Here is a 21,440-nt window from a genome sequence, read left to right as displayed (position 1 = left end):
CTTAACACATGCTATAATACGAAATTGGTTAAAGACTATCTAAGCCATAACAAAATAAAACCACAGCAGATAATAAAAAGGCAAAGATAGAGAGGAAGGAAGATGCAAACACAAAGACAACATGCGATGTGTTATCGAAGAGGAAACCGAAGTCCTCGGCGAAAAACCTCTCCGCCGCCCTCCAAGCGGTAAACAATCCACTAGAAAATACAGTTGGGATACAAGGACAGCAATAGACCCTCCAAGCCTAATCTACCCAGTGCACCTAAGCCCTCCAAGCTTCTTGCTCCAACGAGGTTGCGCCGAACCTTTTTCTTTTCTAGCTTCCCGGATTCCGCTACTAGACCATAGCATTAACCAATGAAGATTGGTTCCTTCCTAACTGCTTCCTAGAAATCCAAACAACTGTCTCACAGTGATGATGATGATGAGAACCAGGTTTGGTATAATGCCTCTCAAGGATTTGACAATGGAGAGGAAGAGAGTAGAGGAATTTGAAGAGACTCTAAGGTATAGATTGTGGGTGAAACAATCTTGTTTTTCTTTAGGGTTTCTCTCTCAAAATTCTCTCTGCAAGCTCTCTTTCAATCGTGGGTAAAAGGGGTATTTATACTGGAGTGGGAGAGGAATGTGAAACGTCAGGTTTTACAAAACAGGGGTGGCTCGCAGCTTGACTAAGTCGCGAGATCCAGTCGCGAGTTAACCGTATGGCCAGTTGTCCTGTTTTGTCCTGTAATGCTCCAACTAGCATGACTGTTCATCTTCCAGCATGCTTGGCACGTGTGCTGCTTCTGGCGGCTTGCAGCCGCGAGTCACCCGCGAGTCCCAGCCGCGAGTCTCTGTTTTCTTGCACACTCTTAAGCAATCTTCACTCTATCTCACTCACTACCCTTACAACAAACCCACCTAAATACAGGGTTACTAAATGCTGAATTACAAGCAAATTTGGCACGGAATAAAGCCAATTAGATGGTTAAATAAATTCAACCTTACAATCTCCCCCTTTGGCTATTTCGTGACAAAACCCTAAAACAGACTCTAGATTTAACATGTGAGTTGGGAACAGTTGAACAAAACTCACTCACACCTAACTCTAGAAGCTGTGAAGCACTTGAATCATATGAACATAATACTCCTGAAACACAACAATAAACCATGATCATTGTAAGCAGAAAATTATAAATGCATATGAAACAGGCAATATGTGATCAAGCAAAGATGGAGTTAAGAAACAAACCATGGCTTGATCAGCCAAGTGAACACCACAAGGTAGTGATCACAGTGCTCATTCACACTTGGAATGAACACAAGGACATACAAGTTAACAAGCACAAGGCAAGACACTTGTATGCTCAACACTCAACCAATGCATAACACACAAGGCATATGCACCTAGGAACAATCCTACAAGGGCACAAGAGTGACAGTACATAAACCAAAATGCAGAACATTTAGATTAAAGTACTGATTTCAACATAGTATAATGGCTGCATTAAGCAAGGTACATACCATAAAGCCTACAAACTATGCATAAAACATTAACCCTAAAAGCTTACAAAAGCACATGGGTACAAACACAAAAACATCCTGAATAACATCATCAAAATATATTAAAGTTTAAACCAAGAGTATAAGTAATGAGTTAGAAACAACTATACACCAAAACACAGTGTATCAAAACCATAAAACCATAAGTTTAGAGGATAAGACTAAAAACAAAAGTATGACAAAAGTATGTGTGTACTCCCCCTATCACTATGCACACTTCCCTTTGAACTTTACTCCCCTTTACTGAATGCTCTCCCCCTTTTTGTCACGAATAGCTAAAGGCTCTCGTCCAACTTTCGTTGAATATCATCTAGCTGATTCTCCATAGTCTCGAGACGCATTTGGACATGGTTGTTTGTGGAGTAGAGAAGTGCCACAAGCTCATCAACGCATTTCTGAATATGCTCAAGTACACTGCCGACTCTATCAGTATGAGGAGCAGTCTGTGCTTGCGGAATACTAGCCAGTGAAGCTTCAGGAACAGCACGTGATGTAGATGTGATATGTGCAGGTGTCTCTGAGTCAGGGGCAGATGGAGTAACCGGAGAGATGTGAGCACTCCTTGGTGATTTAGAGGAGTGACTTCTGCTAGCTTGAAGAGTGAACAAGGAAATGGGACGTTGACGAGTCAACATTTTTCCATCTGCAGGAGGAATAATGCCTTCACGAAGAATGAGCTTCATGATGAGACTGCAAAATGGGAATAACTCCTCGAGCTGCAGATCGACACGCGGTCTTCCTCAAGGTGTAGTAGATGTGAGCACATATATCAATGGGGGCTCCTGTAATAAGGTCACAAAGAAATAGAGCTCTCCCAAGATTGATGAATGTAGTGTTGGACAGTGGGTAGAGATTGGTGAACATGATCAACTTCAGTGTGGTCAACTCAGGTGCAAACTTTGCGGTGCGGATGGATGTTCCTGCACTGGATACTTCATGATCGTATCCTAGGATTTGTAAAATTTCTCCAACTTCTGGATTTCGTTCATCGTAAGGAGTTATATTCACATTCTAAGGTCTGGTGATGCCGAGAAGATCTGCGATGGAGTCTGGGGTAACACTAAACTCTGTTCCTCTGACCCAGAAAATGAGTTCAGGTCCAAGATCAGTTGCATTGGAGAAGCATTCTTTGACCAGCTCATCCATTGGATCATCTAAGTTCCCGAACAAGTTTGCCCAATCTCGTTTCTCAAAGATTCGAGGGATGAAAGTGGTCCCTAAGGTGTTGAACTCTACCACCCGTTCCACTATAGTGGTTGACTTGTCAAACACGTTTGAGTAGACGTGTGAGTTAATCGGAAGTCTGAACCTATCCTCATTGGGATCTTGAGATGCCTGAGATGATAGTCGAGTCCTTTTAGCAACTGGTGTTGCTGGTTCGTCAGCAACAATGTCTTTACCCCTAGAAGATCGACGAAACATCTGCAAGAGAACAGGCCCACAGCAAAGAACCAAACAACAATACCACACAAGATAATTGTCAACAAGATTCAGTGTAAACAAAATTTCAATATATAAACACAAACTGAAGATAGTGTAGACCCAACCAAACTTCCAACAATACAAAGAAGCACAAAATAACAGGTGCAGCAAAATGGTGATAGTGCACCAAGACATAGATAGACAACACAACTGACAAAATTGTCAATGAGACAGGTTATCATGACCATGATATGCAAACAGATACAGCATTCGAACATTTAGAGCAGATAACATAAATCACTCCACCAGAGATATGAACAAGGGGAAAATATTTCAACATGAAGAAACCAATCATCCACACTAGAGCACATGGTTGAGAGACATACATTATGTTATCATAAAAACTCAGTAACCAATACCGAACACCAACATCAATACTTAAGCAAGTGAAATGAGTAAGTCATATAGACACCAAACCCATTTAAGAAAAGATTTTTAGACTCAATAATAGGCAAATATCAGAACAATGAAAAACACATTGTGACCGCTCAGCATGAGAACAGGTGAGAACAATATCAAACAAGACACGCCATACCCATTACACAAAGAGAGAAGTATTTCGAACACAATATCAGACCAAACGGTAACAAAAATATGCAGGAAAAAGGAAAATGAGATTGAGAAAGCAAAACCCATACCTTTTCTTGATGATTTGGATAAGAAATGAAGCACCAATGAGGTTTGAAAATGGATTTACGAAGTGTTTGGAAGGAAGACAGTTTAGAGAGAAGATGAACAGTTACAAAAGTTCGAGGGAAAACTGAAAAGAGGTTTAAAAACTGCTCCTGTTTCTGCCAAACACGCGTTTTTCACGACTTGATTAAGTCGCCACACAGTCGCCAGCTCAAGCCGCCAAAACACTCAAGGACAACAAATTGGAAAATTTTTCTAAGTGTTTTTCGCGACTGGAAGGTCTACCCGCGAGTGAGTCGCGAGCTGAGCCGCAAAAATCTCTGAGTAACCCTCGCGACTGGACCTTCCACTCGCGAACAAGTCGCCAAAAATGACCAGCGAAAATGCAAATGAGGCTCGCGACTTGACATACCTGCGACTGAGCCGCCAAAACAGGGCAAAACAGGATTTTGAAATTTTCAGATTTTTCAAACAAAATACTTTCCAAAAACACCTAAAACACTCAAAAATCTTTTTGTGCTTGAATTAACAGAGATTGAGCATGTGAAAACACATTTCATCAAATACAATCACACAAATGAATATGGCATTTATTGAACATAAACTTGTGTGTTGTGTGTGGATATCAACAATGAGATAGTCCTTCGTCTAATGTGAAGCTTCAATGATCGATTCAACCAAGGCATACACAATTAGCACTAGATCATGTGACCTATCTCAATTATAGAAATATGTATATATGACCTCCCACAAAACTTGATAACATGACTTGGAGCTTTACATTTTACTCCACTTTTAATCATAACATTTGATCTTTTTGATCTTTTGAGGCAATCACCTCTCATTGTGAGAGTGATATTTGACATTTCACTTTAATGAACAAGCCTTTGGCTTTTTGAAAAAAAACATTCATTTTAATATAAGGTCGCTTACCCTTTTTCCTAGTCGAATACTAGAATGTGCGACAGGCTTTTGCAACTCAGTATCTCTTTTCATTTGGAGATTTACATTTGGTGAGCTCTTTTTAGCAAAACAAAAATAAAGAGTGGGAAGATATATAGACACAAGTCTATGCATGTCTCAAGATCAACATAACCATTCACTAATCATTCATGACAAGTTTGAAGATCTATTTACAACAATCACATAGATTTCAAGATTTTTCCCACAGTGATATAAGTGCATGAAAACAAGTAATGCTCGAAAATGCACAAAGCCATTAGCACAAGGGTACAAGACAAAACAAGTTTTGAGACAAAACTCAACAAAGTCAATCAAGCTTTTTGATTTTCTAATTTTTATGTGATTTTTGGATTTTTGACACAAGAAACAAAAAGATTGATAAAACAAAATTAAAAATATTCACAAGTAGACAAGCAAACAACCAACATCAAAAACAGCAAGCAAACCAAACAAACATTGTCACAAAGCATAGGAAGTATTAATGCATGGACATGTTGTAATGCTTATGCATGAGTACCCTTTTTCACCCACACGTCACTTGCGTTTGGGGTGATTTCCTTATAGGATTGGGTACGGGAGTTAGGGCTTTCAAACCTTCGTGAGAAGCTTTCCAAGCAGTTGGTGAATGCACCAATCATCTTCATCACGTTCATCATTCCGGGATCTCCATTTTGATCTCTAGATTGATCACCTGCCCAAATTCTCCTATCATTTCTGGGTCCTCCTGACCTTTGAGGAGTTGCACTGTTCTTTGCTCTCAGCTTTTGGCAATTTGGTCGAGTATGCCCTTGAAGTCCGCAATAATGGCACACATAAGTTCCTCTAGGACCTCTTTGTGGTCGTGGACATGACTTGGCACGAGATTCAGACCTGCCCACAGACTGATTACGGGGATTCAGCATCCGTTGGTTCACCACATTCTTCTTCTCCTCCACCTCGAGCTTCTCACCAGTAAGGTCAGCTACAACTGGATCTTTGGCCTTTACAAACTTCACTTCTTTAGTGACATTTCCAAATGAACTACTTCCTCCGGTATATCCCAATCTGAATTTGTCTGAAAAGCTCTTTTGAGATGATATAACATCATCTAGCTTCTTGGTGGTGACCCTCTCTATTTTAGCATTCGCTTACACAACCTCATTCTCAAGAAATCTCACTTTTGTGTAAGTTTCGGACAACTCACCATTCAGTGTTTCTATCTCACATTTGGCCTCCCTATATCGGATTAGGAGACTTTTGTAGTCCTCCTCAGCCTTCTTCATTTTTCTCACAACAGCCTTGGCCACCCTTATGTACTCACCCGACTTCTCCAAGAGTGAGTTATAATTCTCTTGAAGATTGGCTGTGCTTTCATCTTCTTCAGCATCTGATTCTTCAACAATTCCTAGTGATTCATCATCACTATGTTCTCCAAGGTCTCGTACAAGCAGATTCAACTCATCTGAAGACTCAACATGAGCAATAGTCATAAAAGCCGAATAGTTCCCCTCTCCATCACAGCTCTCTTTAGATTCTGAGTCAGACGAATCCGAGTCACTCAAGGTCGTGGCATACACTTTACCTTTCGATTTCAGATAATTCGGACATTCCTTCTTAAAGTTTCCATGCCCGTTACATTCGAAACAAGTGACACCTTGTGTGGGTTGGGATTCTTTTCCATCTTTCTTTTTGAATTCCCTTTTCTCCCTTCCAGAACTTTGGAATTTTCTTTTATCATCAAATTTGCCATTATTTTTGAATTTCAAGAACTTTCTGAAATTTTTGACAAGGTAAGCAACATCTTTGTCAACCACATCTTCTCCCGATGAGTCTTGATCTTCCACCTTCTCATTAATGGTCTTTAGAGCAAGGGATTTACTCTTCCGTTGATTGGGCAGTGACATCTCATAAGTCTGCAGAGAACCAACCAGCTCCTGTACTTTGATGTCATCAAGATCCTTGCTCTCTTCAATTGTTGTCACTTTAGCACGAAAACTTTCCGGCAATGATCGAAGGATCTTCCTTACAATCTTTGAGTCCTCCGTTTTCTCCCCCAAGTTGAACTTACTGACCACCACCTCATTTAGCTTCCCATAGAAAGAGTCAAAAGACTCATCCTCACTCATTTTGAGCTCCTCAAACCGAGTGGTCAGCATTTGCAACTTGGTATCTTTCACTTTCTTCGTGCCTTCATAGGTGGTTTCCAAAATCTCCCATGCTTCTTTGGCAACGGTAATATGAGAAATCCTGTGAAATTCATCTGGAGACACACCACAGAAAATAGCATTGAGTGCTTTACTGTTAGCATTAGATGCAGCAAGTGCTGCCTTATCCCATGTGGATTTGGCTGCCTCAAGTTTGGTCCAACCAATCTCAACAGCATCCCAAACGGATTCATCAATAGAACACAGAAAAGCTCTCATGCAAACCTTCCAAAAAGCATAATTACTACCATCAAAATATGGAGGTGCATTTAGGGATTGAGACCTATCCATCTCAAAAGGGAGTCAAGGATCACACAATGGTAATGAAACTAATAGCAGTGTACCCGCTCTGATACCAATTGAATGTTCAAAAACGTGTACAAAACACCTTTGAACGTTTAGACCCCCAAATTACAACTTAACCAATACAAGCAATATGTCAAACAACTAGTGTGCGGAAACTTAACACATGCTATAATACGAAATTGGTTAAAGACTATCTAAGCCATAACAAAATAAAACCACAGCAGATAATAAAAAGGCAAAGATAGAGAGGAAGGAAGATGCAAACACAAAGACAACACGCGATGTGTTATCGAAGAGGAAACCGAAGTCCTCGGCGAAAAACCTCTCCGCCGCCCTCCAAGCGGTAAACAATCCACTAGAAAATACAGTTGGGATACAAGGACAGCAATAGACCCTCCAAGCCTAATCTACCCAGTGCACTTAAGCCCTCCAAGCTTCTTGCTCCAACGAGGTTGCGCCGAACCTTTTTCTTTTCTAGCTTCCCGGATTCCGCTACTAGACCATAGCATCAACCAATGAAGATTGGTTCCTTCCTAACTGCTTCCCAGAAATCCAAACAATTGTCTCACAGTGATGATGATGGTGAGAACCAGGTTTGGTATAATGCCTCTCAAGGATTTGACAATGGAGAGGAAGAGAGTAGAGGAATTTGAAGAGACTCTAAGGTATAGATTGTGGGTGAAACAATCTTGTTTTTCTTTAGGGTTTCTCTCTCAAAATTCTCTCTGGAAGCTCTCTTTCAATCGTGGGTAAAAGGGGTATTTATACTGGAGTGGGAGAGGAATGTGAAATGTCAGGTTTTACAAAACAGGGGTGGCTCGCGGCTTGACCTCGCGGCTTGACTAAGTCGCGAGATCCAGTCGCGAGTTAACCGTATGGCCAGTTGTCCTGTTTTGTCCTGTAGTGCTCCAGCTAGCATGACTGTTCATCTTCCAGCATGCTTGGCACGTGTGCTGCTTCTGGCGGCTTGCAGCCGCGAGTCACCCGCGAGTCCCAGCCGCGAGTCTCTGTTTTCTTGCACACTCTTGAGCAATCTTCACTCTATCTCACTCACTACCCTTACAACAAACCCACCTAAATACAGGGTTACTAAATGCTGAATTACAAGCAAATTTGGCACGGAATAAAGCCAATTAGATGGTTGAATAAATTCAACCTTACACTCTTTCTTTATTGTGAAAACACTTACAAAAATTCAGATTTTACAGATTTCGATTGATCGAATGTATTTCTCGATCGGTCGAAAAAATTAAAAAATTCGTACCAAAAAATCTACCTAGCTCGATTGATACTCGATCGCTTCTCGATTGATCGAAAAAGAGCATTAGATCGATCAACTAGCAATCGAATGTCAATCAGATCAAGATAGATTGGTTACTGTTTCACTCGATCGATCGAAGCTAATTTTTGATCGATCGAAACTCATGAAACTTGAATTTCTAGAATTTTTCTAAAGCAGTTTTCAACGGTTTTTCATGAACAAACATGCATCATATGAACATGACAGACAAAGATTGATATCAAAACTGAATTCCATTGATGCTATAGCCTTAAAGATCAATTTAACATACTTAAATTCAAATTTAAACAACATCATAACATCAATATCAGTTTTTATCAAACAATAATTTCAAGGATCATGCAGAAAATTAAGTGTATAATCTTCTAACAACATGAAATTACTTTCTCTAATTCCAAAACTCACAAAACATGTTATACATATTTGAAATTGAAGACCGCTCTGATACATTTGTTGGAAAAATACATATTTGTATCACATACAAAACATACGCAGCGGAAAAAAAAAATTAATGGATCTACTTCATTCACAATTGATAACATGTACTATGTAAGTTTTAGAATTTGAGAACAAGAATGCGTACCTTAGTGTGGTGAAATTCAAAATCAAAGATCAGAAGTTCTTGGGAAGACTTTTAATCTTCACTCCAATTCCACTTAATGCCCAACATGTGTGGTCTCTCAATCAGTTTCCAAGAAGAGAATAAAGAGTGTCCAACACTCACATACAAACCATTTTATTCTTTTTATATGATCTTAATGAATGACCTTATGAAAGTCTCATCAAGATCCTATGAAATTTTGTATGTTTCTCTCCTTATATATATAACTGATTATCTAATTGGGCTAGCATTTTGGGCCATTCCAATTGGGCTCTAGTGTGTGGCTTGGAATGAGACCAAAAGGGAACAAATAAGACTCTAGCTCCAATGGGCCTTGGGCTTGACAAGTCCAAAGTTACCATTTATTATATTCAATACCACTATATGAATATAATTGCACTCTAGGCCTTATTAATAAATTATATCCCAAGACTTTATTATACATGCAACCCTTTCATTAAAATATTTGTAGTAATACAAAGTCATGAAATAGACTGCCACTTTGAAGATTACTACATCTTAATCCTTGAGTATCCGGTTTAATCCTTTATGTTATTCATCATATATTTATGAAATCCAATTTCATAAATATATACTTTAGTAACTCCTTACTAAAGTGGTTGGGCCCAACACTCTGAATAACCAAACCCATTAAACTTATCTCAAGGGAATATTTTATATCTCCGTTAAAATACTATGAATTCCATCTTGAGAATATATGTTCCATCAACATTAAATGCGACTACCCAACATACTGAGGTTTTGACCATTACTTATAGATCTCACTCCTGATATATCAAAGCAACCTACATCTCATGATCAGGTCCATTATTCTCTCAAGATTTAAAGTTGATGTAAATAGAAATCGTGAGATTTATTATTCATTTAACAGTCGTTAGGAGAATAACAAATCTCACAGCGGTCCAGTTCAATATGTCTTAACTCTTAAAACATATCAACATACCAACTAAAAGTCTCCACTTTCATGATCAAGACAAATCATCATAGTTGATATGTTATAGTCTTCACAGATGAAACGTCCAATTTCATCACCGACTATGAACTAAAATTCTGAGTTTACAAAGAACTTGTGATTTATATCTTCTATGACTTTTCACATAAATCACATACTATGCATCTCATGGACTAAGATAATGTCCCATTAGTTCATTAATAAATAGTCTCATATAACTAAACAATTTAATTATTTATGTCATGCCAATAAATTGGATTTTAGGGCATAAACCCCAACACACGCAGCCAACGTTTACCATGTATAATGGTAGGATGGACTCGGTGGAGCAAGTCAGTCATTTTTACCAGAGAATCGTTGTCCACTCGAGGAATGAGGCCTTGATATGCAAGATATTCCCATCTAGTTTGGGGCCAATTGCGATGAGGTGGTTTGACAGATTGGAGGAAGGATCAATTAGCTCTTTCCAAGAGCTTACCAGGGCCATTGGGATCCAATTTGTCACTTGTAGTAGGCTTCCTCGTCCCCTAGACTCTTTGCTGTCTACGGCCATGCGAGAGGGTAAGACTCTAAAGACATACTCGATCGGATAGGTACTGGGAGATGTACAACAAGATAGATGGAGATTTTGAGGATGTAGCCATAAGGACCTTTAAGGTTGGCCTTCTTGCTGAGCACAAATTAAGGAAGACCTTGACGAAGAAACCAGTGCAAAGTGTGCGTCAGCTCATGGATCGGATTGATAAACACAAACGGGTTGAGGATGATCAACAACAGGGGAAGGGAAAGGCAAAAGTGATTCCCCTTGACCGAAGAGACTTTAGGTTTGAGAGGTACAATAACAATGGACCTTGGAGAGACTTTTTTAATAAAGATGGTGTATGTGGAATGTGGTTTCCTATATTAATTCACAAAACAAAAGATTTTTTTTTCTTTTTTCTTTTTTCTTTTTTGAGGAACAAAAAAAAAAGACTTGTTGAAAGTAGCATAATGGTTTTATTATTATTATTATTATTATAACACACACATTCAAACCAACACGCCACCTCCAAAACTGCTAGCGGCAGTTAGAGTCGCGAAGCTGGTTATAAACACACGCACACCATGCAACACAAGCAATGTAATTGATTTATTATGCATAATGTAATTGATGCATAATAAAGATGGTGAATGTCACATGTTTAATGTTTATATGAAAGAAATATTTTACTAATAACAACCTAGTAGTTGTCCAAAAATAATAATTTGTTAAAAATAACACGTTAGTAAAAAAAGTTATATATTAGTATGATTTTTTTTAATTGAACCCATAGTATTATAGTATATTAGTATGATTGATACATATTATATATATATATATATATATATAAGAAAGTAGATTTACCCTCCTGAGAGTGAGACAAACTGAATCTTAAAACTTGGAAGTAAGGATGGCAATTTTTCCCCGCCCAGCTTAACCCGTCCCTCCCCGCTTCGCCCCGCGTGGGTTTTCTCCGCCCCGCAAAGGCGGTGGGGTGGGGATGGGGCAAGATTTTAACCCCGCACCACAGGGCGGGGCGGGGATGGGTTTAGGCTTTTTAGACCCACCCCGCCCCTCCCCGTCCCCGCCCCGCCCCACCCCGCGTTACTAAAGGTTATAATTGTAAAATTTTCATACCCTAAAACCCTACTATTTAAACAAACATATTAATATTAGCATATTTTATTCTACTCAATATGATTCTCTGGCTTTATTTTATTGTGTTATATTATGAGATTTTTATTTATTTATTTATTTATTAATGATTGTCTTGTTAAACACTTTGATATATTATTCAATTTTTTCTAAAAATTGATTTGATTTGATGGAATAAATTTAGTTGTAATTTCAAGTATATTTTTATTAATGAAATAGGTTTCATTAAAAAAATTGTACTAGTTGTAAGGCAAATTAACAAAAGTAGAGTTTTACGGGGTGGGGCGGGGCTTCGTGGGGCCCCAAGGGGTGGGAATGGGGTGAGAAAGTATTCCCCGTCATATGGGGCGGGACAGGGATGGGGCAAGACAAAACCATGCGGGATGGGGATGAAAACTCCATCCTTCGGCCCCGCCCCAACCCATTGCCATCCCTACTTGGAAGGACACAAATTACTTAGAGAACAAAACAACACAACATATATCAAGATAGAGCTTTAAAAAAAAAAAAAAAAAAAAAAAACACGTATAGAGAGAGAGAGAGAGAGAGAGATATGAGTAAAATTAGCTAACAAGGAGGAGAAAATCCAGGATTGAATAATTTGAATTGACCCATTTGAATCCACCACGTAACATATATATACACGTATTGGTTTTTTTCGTTAAATTTATGGTAAAACCGTAAAAGAGAGCGAAAAAAGTTGATCACCATCGCTTCATCCAGAATAGGATGTTTAAGCTACACAGAGTTCTAATCTAATTCTACTCTATGCTTAAAATCTCAACCATTCAAGTTTAAACAAATGGTTTTATATTATGCCACTCCCTTTACATTTTAATACATACTGATTAATTCTTACGATAAATGGTTGAGATATTAAGAACTGTGTAATTGAGTTAAATACAAACTCTAGAGAATCTTTAATCCTCCAATGCCCTGCAGATATGTTGTTGCGAAATTTTCTTGACGATTGGTTTTTTGGAGAGCTTTATAAGAACAGAAAAACAGCATCAAACTCTCTTATATTCTTGCGTGTGATTGCATTGTTGAGTTTACACCCATGAATTTATCAAAGAAAGTTACAGCCACGATGAAATACTATGTAGGGAGCAAAGTTGAGGTATTGAACAGTAGGGTGGCTAAGCCAGTAGGAGCATGGTGTCTTGCTGAAATAACAAAGGTAGAAGATGAAAAAGGGCATTGGTTTACTGTCAAATACAGTAGTGGAAAGGTGGAGAAGATGGTTCCAATTTGCATTGTTAGACCTTGTCCACCACTTATGGAGTTTGTGGGTGATATGGAAATTGGTGATCTTGCTGAGTATTGTGTCGACAATGATTGGATAGCAACAACATTGTTGGAGTCTCTAGGTGATGACAACTTCAAGGTTAGGCAACTTGGTGGAGACTTTAAGGAATTCACTATCCATAGGTCTAATTTAAGGGTGCCACAGGATTGGAGAAATGAAAAGTGGGGTGTCCTTCAAAACCAATTTTTTGATCAGGACAGGACTCATAAACAGGGTAATGCTGAATTCTTGAGAAAGATTTGGTCTCGTCCAGGTGCTAAAAGAACCCCATGTCTTGATTTTTCTCCTCTCAAGAAAGTTCAGAGGCCCAATGCCACTCCAAGTTGTGATGAGAGTTGTATAATTGATACAGATGGGGAAGACAATGGTTCCATTGCAGGAAACTTAAGGGCTAATGATGATGATGATGATGATACCATGAGCATTGCATCTTCTGTTGGTAGTTGTTGTCCTAATTGAAATGGTTGTTCATGTTTTTATTTTTTTAGGTGTTTGTTTCATGCTTTTCATTCTAGTAAACTGCTGCAAGGTTATGTTTGCTTTAATAATGGCAATTTTCTTTAGTTGGACTTTTTGGTTTGTATAAGTTTTGTAGAGCTCTCTTATAGCTAAAATCTCTTTTTTCTAGCATCTATGTTTATCATATTGTAAATAATTCAAGGAATAGATTTGGATTTGATATGCTTTTTATTTTATAATCAATTTTTTTGAGCAATTGGTAATGTACTCTCATTAAATACATGACTCCATCAGATCAAATTTGAAGCAATCTCATCTCGCATGGCTCAAACCAGAATTACTAAGAAATAATGTTAGCTTCACAAATTTTCAAATTGACAAATTGTGATTGATGTAAGTGTAAAATCACTTTCACCTAATATCAATATATCATTGCATATCAACAATTGTGAAAAACAGTTGTTATATCAACATTGTGAAAAAATATTGCAAAATAATTGCTAAATTCAAAACCAAACTCATCAAAAGTCTGTCTATTTCTTATATTCGCCCCAATTAAGTAAATCAAACAAATTGTCACTAACTAAAACATATCTTCTTTGGTACTTATATCAATTGATATAAATATAAAATGCTAATTGGGGGAAGTTTGTTGGTTGGGACTAGAAGGTTTTAAGAGGGAGAGGTTTGAACTTTGAGTGCCACTCTTTTTTTTTTCTGCAGTGTTTAGAATGTGATGTACTTGACTCAAATTAAGATTGAGGTTGAATCATTAATATTTGTAAAACTAAAAATGGAGTTTAAATTGTTAATTCTGTTAAGTTTAACTATAGCAGTTCCATGTGGCATCCTTGTTTTGAAGGGCCCAAAAAGAAGTTTGTTTGAATTGTGAACTGGGAACAATGGAATTGAAATCTGCAAGGTCATGGACTGGTAAATTTTGGCACAATAGGGCCATCTAAATTCTAAGGCTCTTTTTTCTGTGAGGGGGAAAAAATGATTGAAGTTTGCTATTAATGCAAATGTATGAGTATCGTCTAAAACTTTCCTATAGGAAATGTCTAAGTTATATTTTTATGAAACTTGCAGAATTTGCAGCAGACAAATTTGTCTGCAAGCACGCATCAAGTTGAGACGCTCTTGGAGTGCATATTTATTAACTTCTATGAAGTAGTTAAATCATGTTATCATAGATGATATTCTGCTGAAATGAAATATACAACAGGCCTTTTTCCCCTCTCCTTCATTGAGTAAAAACCATCTAAAGAAACCAAACAAGACTCAGAAAATCAAGCTCATGCAGAAGAGCTCAGTGACCAATTGAAAAATGCATTTCTCTGAATCTCTCTTAATCTCAATCTTAATTTCCTAACAAAGTGAGTTGTTGAGTAGTCCCCTCGCCGGTGTTGGATTGAGTTTGGTAGCTTGATTGGTTGGATGTAAATGTACTTGACTCCTTTCTTCTCTAGTGTTATTAGAGTTATATTATAAGCAGTAGTTGTGTTGTACTAGAGTGTTTTCAGCTTGTACTTTATTCTGTTGACAATAATATATCTCACTTATAGAGTCATAGTCATCTTTTTTATAATAATATATCTCAATCATACTTTTCCTATATATATAAAGCTAAAACAGGTTTTGCTTAGTCAAAGAATTTCACCACAACAAACTACAGTAGTTAATTCATCCTCCAACATATATATCTCCAATAACAAAGTTTTAGTATAATTATTAAGTGAAATTTTTCTTTCCCAAGTCCCTACACTATTTTAGTGCTACTAGGTTTACTGCCAAGATGTTGTGCATGGCTTAAGTTGGTTCCAGTAGTATTAAGTTTAGGAGGTCTGCCAAAAGTCTTTTGATTTTAATAGTGCTTTGGCAAATAAAGTTGGTTTTTCTTTTTAGCATCTTGAGCATATTTTGGCAGTGGCAGTTCCAAACAAAAACAAAGACATAAAATGTTTCCCATATTTTCTACGTAACCCTCAATATATAAATAAGCAATCAGCAAAGCGCATTCAAATGCACACTAAATTAAATCATATTAATTAGCTAGCCTAAGAGCTCGTTGTTAGTGGGCCCGGGGAGTACCATTAGTTGATGTTTAGGTTCTTAAAAGAAAATTAAATCAGATTGAAGTTCTTACATATTTCCAGTCTCGTGAGGGGTTTGATGGGATCAACTTCAGACTGGGGGGGTACGGCCTGAGTATGAATCACCCAACCCATGAAACCACTAAAAAAGCTTTGAGCTAGTCAGGGAGTGGGACTATAGAAGATGTGTTTTGGCTGGAAACATACTTTTATTAGCACATATGATGAAGAGAAAACATACTTTTATTAGCACATAATAATAATTTAATTGACTACTTAAAAACAAGGTGATTAAATTAAATTAAACCAAAGAACTTTCAAGTCTCAACCACTTACCTCTCAATCAAATGAATGCATGTAGCTCTGTTTTCAACCTTATCCATTCAACAAAATCTAGACATTTCATCTAGGTAGAAAAAATAGGGGACATATATCTTATACAAGTGTTCAAAACATAAGGCCACTATCCAATCAAGTCTTTTGTTCTTTTTTCTTTTTTTGTTGGGGGGCCTAAAAGTGGACAAGCAAAAAATGTGACTAAATCCAAACACGGATTTGAACTTAGTATTACCAAATTTGGTTTTTGTGAGATCTATCATCCATGTAAAATAAGGAAAAATGACTAAGAAAGTATAAAATAATTTTCTCCACCATAGTTATGCTAAAATTTGTACATGAAATACTTGCCAAGCTTAATGAGTGGGCTTAAAGTAAGGAACTTCGCATATTTCAGTTACCACTTACCAGCTCAAACTAGCTCTTTATTTGGTCTCTCTGAACCAGGCTGTTGAATGAGCTAAGTCAATTACCATTAATTGATAGAACATTTTTTTAGGTTACAAGTACTGCAATTCTATCCTTGACCTCAAAACTTTTCCTAAAATGGATTAAAACCAACACATCAAACTCTTGCTTCCCCTATTTTTTTCACCCATTTCTTATGATCTAAAAGTGCCAGACTCATTTCATAGACATGGCCATGTCCTCAACCTCAAGGTTTCTAGTTCTTACTCTCTTGCTAATCTTCGACCTTGTCATATTGCTAAACTTGTTTTCCACTATTGAAAACATGCATGTGGAACGTGCTGAGCGTATGTACTACCAAGAAATGCAAAACCATTATCGATTCTCATGCAATGCTTCAAGCTTTCTGTATCCCATGTCGGAGTCCTATACAGTAAGTTGTGACAAGTTAAGGTGGAACAATCGGAGACGAAGCAAATGGAGCTTGGAATCAAATTATATTGATGATGATGGACATATGGTATTCCACATCAAATAAATCAAGCTCACCTTCATGGAGCTGAAAACGAAGTATTAAATGCTTGTACCAATTTTGGTATTGCTGACACAGTAACAGGGATGTTGCAGTTGCTGTAATAACAAGTAAACAAAAATGGCAGGGCCAAGCTACCCAACTCATTGAACCACTGAAAAAAGTTTTAAAAAAAAAACCTTCAAGCTTGACATGGAGCCTGACTTCAGAAGACTGAGTTTGGCTGGAAAATGGTGCTGCCTGGTGTTCTTGTAAATTTTGAGTTGAAAAGTTGGCTTTGGCATGAGCTTGATACAATATTATTATTATTATTATTATTTACAACAAGTGGAGAGATTCAGATAAATGCAAATTCAATTGGTCACAGAGCCCTTGTGCATGAGCTCGATTTCTGGGTCTTGTTTGGTTTCTTTAGATAGTTCTTGCTCAATGAAGGAGACGGAAAAAAGGCCTGTTGTATATTTCATTTCAGCAGAATATCATCTGTGATAAAATCATTTTAACTACTTCATAGAAGTTAATAAATTGCATTAATATGCACTTCAAGAACGTCTGAACCTAATGCATGCTTGCAGACACATTTTAAGAAATTAATCTGCCTTCTGCAAATTCTGCAAGTTTCATAAAAAAATGACTTTAAGACATTTCCTATAGGAAAGTTTTAAACCATACTTTTACATTTGAATTAATAGCAAACTCCAATTCCATTGTTCCCAGTTCACAACTCAAACAAACTTCTTTTTGGACCCTTCAAAACAAGGATGTCACATGGAACTGCTATAGTTAAAATTAACATAATTAACAATTTAAACTCCATTCTTTGTCTTACAAATATTAATGATTTAATCTCAATCTTAATTTCCTAAGATAGATGAAACTTATATCCAGATCACCTCTTCCTCTTATCCACAATTCTCATTGTCTAAAAGGTCATAACCCATTTGCTTCAAAGACAGCCATGTCCAGAACATTGGTCGCCTGCATTGTCACTCTCTTTGTAGGTTCAGTTTTCATTGTAGCCATAAATGAACATCAAGTAAGATATCAGATATTAACAACATCAGCAGATGCTCTCACTTGATATTGGTATGAGGCGCATGCTCTTGCTCTCACATGATATTGGTAATGGAGGCGCATGCTCTTTCTCTCACATGATGTTCAAATAAAAATGTATCCTTCTACCAACAATAACCGACCAAAGTTTAGATAGAAAGGAAATAGATGTGACTGAACATCATAATACAGCAATATTAGATCTGATAATCGTTATACTGAACCAAATGTCTCTAGAAAATTAAAATTAAAATTTCCATCCTATATACTTCTAAAGTAACCTGATAAATACAGAACAATCACTTGAACAAATTTAATGTCCTCCACCAATCCCCTAAAAGAAAGTTGATGAAAATTAAGGGAATCATCTGCATATTCTTACTGTATTTAAGCCAACAAGCTGCAGTCCAGATTTTCCTCTTTCCTTCTATCAATCCAGTAAAATGAACATTAAACCACTAAATATTAAAATTAGGATTTGGAAACATTCCTGTTGAAGCATTATACACTGGGAAGTGTGATAAGAAAGCCTAAAAAGGAGGCATACAATCACATACTGCAACATACCTACAACTACTCTTGTATCATGCACCTTCAAACTGCACTATGATATTCATCAATGGTTTGTTTCATTCCATCCAACTGTGAAATGACATAATCCAGTTTCTTGCAACAGATCTCATTAGTTATTCTCGAACCGTAATCACACTTCTCAAATGGACGGTATTCACAAGCACTTTTGATTTCATCACGCAGTGTTACTTGGATGTCCTGCTTGAAAAGAAAACAAGAAAATTACATATTTTGACCAACAACTTCAATATTTGAAGATGATTAAGAAATCCATTTCAAAAGTTCAAGTGATGAGCAAAAACTGTAGCTTAGAGTGCACCATATCACAACCAAAGGACAAAATTCTCCTCCAATCTACTATGTGACAATTCAAACGACCATACTTGTTTATTTTGTTTAGATGACATAAGTCATCCAAAAAAATCACATGATTTTTAAATTGGTCATTTGACTAAAAGTACTCAGTTGAGTCACCACATAATGACATAATGGATTAGAGGAACTTTCCTCCAAACCAAATTCTATCCATAACCAAAACGTCAAACTTAACCCATGTGAAGCGACTTTCTAATCATTTTCACTCATGTCCATAAAAAGACTCAAACATTCAACACTCACAAACACTTAAATTTTATTCATTATTTTGACAACTATTCCACCATCCTATAGTAAAAGAAGAAGAAATTTTATATACTTCAATCAAATATCCAAAATTATCTCTAGGAATAATTTCCCTTAACATTACTCCATTCTTCACAAAGTACATTTTTTCTTGGAATTACGCTTCAAGGTCATTGCAATGTCCACAAATTGTTTTCAGTTGAACTTGCTTTTAACATTTTCTATCTTGCAGAATTATCCACAGCCCACCAAACAATCACATGACAAATTGAAAAACAATCAATCTAAACCTAAATTCCATTTTCATCATTTGATTAAGGATATGTAAGCATGTGGATTTAAAATTGCAGTGCAAGTGGACTTCTCCAGTTGGATGTTAAGAAGTCCTCATCATATATATAATAGAAATTATTCACATAAAGATCCTAGAAAAGTCTTAACAAGCCAGGAAAAAGAGATGTCATTATGCATATAGACCACATCTTACAAATGCATGTCTTGTCTCCAAACAAAATTCACACCATGGTTATGATATTTTCACTGACATTATAATCATAGACAATGTGAGAGGTTCCTATTCCATAGCATAACAACCAATGGCTAGAACAAAATATTTCTCAGCTATCAACATTTTCGTGGCATACATGACCTTCAGTTCAGATACACTCGAATTTGTCCCAAAAGCAACAGAAAACCAAAATATAGGTTCTCATATCATCTTCTGCAAACCACATTAACTGGTTTTTTGAAGAGCATAAAACGTAGGTCATATATTATCAGACTATTCAGAAGTCCAGTCAAAAACCCAAACCTGCCCTGAATTCCCTAGTACCAAAAATCCAAATCTTTTACCGTTTGCCAATTATTCACCCAATTTTTCACCATGCACACAAATTACCCAATCAAATTTCCAGCATAGTATACAAAATTACCAAAGAAACACTTTTCCCCTGTATGCAAACTTCTTTTATATAACATTCAGAATTTAGTGCATACACTTTATCCAACTTTCAACTCAATACAATCCACTATTGTTGAAATCATTAGAACTAGGATTCATAAGCTAAAAGTGGAACTACAACAAAGGTTTCCCAGCCAGTATATGATCTATCCCAATGACCAACATACAAATTTGACATTATATACAATTAAAGATATAAAGTTCATGTTGAAAAAGAGACGGACCTTGATCAATTGCATGAACTCGAGGCAGTGGTTGTTGATGAGTTCCTTTCTTGGTCCAGTTGGGTTGGCCATCTCATCCATTACCCCTCCTGCTAGCTCCAAGACCCTAACGATTTCCTGTTATGATACCGGTCCATCAAAAACAAAAACGCTGAAAAATGAATCATTTTTGCCTAGATATGCTAATAAAAGGAAATTTGTTGTGCAATATTATTATTTACCTTCTCCACATTTTGAAGCCGTTGCAACGAAGTGTTCTGGCTCTGTGAATCCATAGAGTATGTGCTTCTTTAGAGGTGGGATAGTATAGAATGTAGGCCAATGCTAGTGAGTGGATTGAGCAGTAAATTTCTGGATCTTATTAATTGAAAGGTTAGTTGAATAGTCTTTTGACCCTCTATTCATAGACACACACATACAATTCCACTCCTTGTTAAAGCCACTAAACAATACTTTAGACTAAAAGAAATAAAATGGAAGTGTGAAATTTCTATTGCTTTAAACAAATAAAAATAGCCATAAAAGTATAGGGCAGTGATGCTTAGAATTTAAAAAGAAAACCCCAACTTCTAGAATACCCCATATAATGAAACAAAATGAGAACTTTTCCTGTTGTGAAAATACTTGTTCTTTGAAGCTTTATATCAAACAGATGGTGTGCGTCTCTGAAAAAACAAGTGAAGCTACTTATCCCGAACAGAAAGGTTTTTGGTACCTGGGTTTTGATGAGGAGAAAGAATAAAGAACATGTAGCAGAGAACAGAACAAGGAAAAGTTGGGATCTTTGTTCTGGGTTTTCGATTTTGAAAATGACAGAACACAAATGAGAGAGAGAGAGAGAGAGAGAGAGAGAGAGCGAGAGAGATGAAAAAAACGTAACTTACAGTGAAATTTGGGAGGTCTCCGGTGAAGAAATAGGGGCTGATTTCTGCCGCCGGTGACACTGGCCAAGCAGTTTCGGGTGTCGTTGGTGACTCGAGAGCTCCTGAGTTCAACTCACGATATCTTTTTTCACACAAAAACAGTCATTTCAGCTCAAAATTTCGGAACAGAACTGTTCCTTTCGTTTTACTAGATATTATAATTTAGGGTAAATTTCATTAAAAGATCATGAGATTTTTGCTAATATCTAAGATTTCTCAAAACCGTATAATTAGGTGCCTAAACCCAACTTAGTCAGTTTTGAAATTAATCAGTGTTGTAAAGT

General features: G+C 37.0%; 1 protein-coding gene and 1 long non-coding RNA gene across 3 annotated transcripts; one reads left to right on the top strand and one right to left on the bottom strand.

The window, feature by feature from the left end:
• The first annotated feature begins 13,039 nt into the window (after positions 1–13,039).
• Positions 13,040–13,279, top strand: LOC126729172 (uncharacterized). Its single transcript, XR_007656530.1, has 2 exons — positions 13,040–13,134; positions 13,187–13,279. It is a non-coding gene; the product is annotated as an uncharacterized LOC126729172 (long non-coding RNA).
• A 4,750-nt stretch (positions 13,280–18,029) lies between these two features.
• Positions 18,030–21,431, bottom strand: LOC126726972 (mediator of RNA polymerase II transcription subunit 11). 2 transcript variants are annotated; one of them, XM_050432412.1, is made up of 4 exons: positions 21,118–21,431; positions 20,455–20,590; positions 20,234–20,350; positions 18,030–18,625 (listed from the first exon to the last, which is right to left on the bottom strand). In XM_050432412.1, the coding sequence occupies exons 2-4, from the start codon at positions 20,506–20,508 to the stop codon at positions 18,449–18,451; spliced, it is 348 nt and encodes a 115-aa protein (XP_050288369.1). In that variant the 5' UTR covers positions 20,509–20,590; positions 21,118–21,431; the 3' UTR covers positions 18,030–18,448. The 2 variants fall into 2 exon arrangements, with proteins under 2 accessions (XP_050288369.1, XP_050288368.1); XM_050432411.1 differs by having other exon boundaries at positions 20,455–20,584; positions 21,118–21,430.
• Between the last annotated feature and the right edge of the window lie 9 nt (positions 21,432–21,440).

Source organism: Quercus robur, chromosome 5 (genome assembly GCF_932294415.1).
Source record: "Quercus robur chromosome 5, dhQueRobu3.1, whole genome shotgun sequence".
In the NCBI taxonomy this organism is placed as follows: domain Eukaryota; kingdom Viridiplantae; phylum Streptophyta; class Magnoliopsida; order Fagales; family Fagaceae; genus Quercus; species Quercus robur.
This window is presented reverse-complemented; position numbering and strand designations above follow the sequence as displayed.

Bases quoted from the DNA above. Each gene is read 5' to 3' on its own strand.
- LOC126726972 (XM_050432412.1), bottom strand. From the start codon at position 20,508: ATGGATTCACAGAGCCAGAACACTTCGTTGCAACGGCTTCAAAATGTG. The intron at 20,351-20,454 runs GTAAATAATAAT...GTATCATAACAG, and splicing joins GGCTTCAAAATGTGGAGAAG to GAAATCGTTAGGGTCTTGGA. The intron at 18,626-20,233 runs GTCCGTCTCTTT...CTTTTCAAGCAG, and splicing joins AGTTCATGCAATTGATCAAG to GACATCCAAGTAACACTGCG.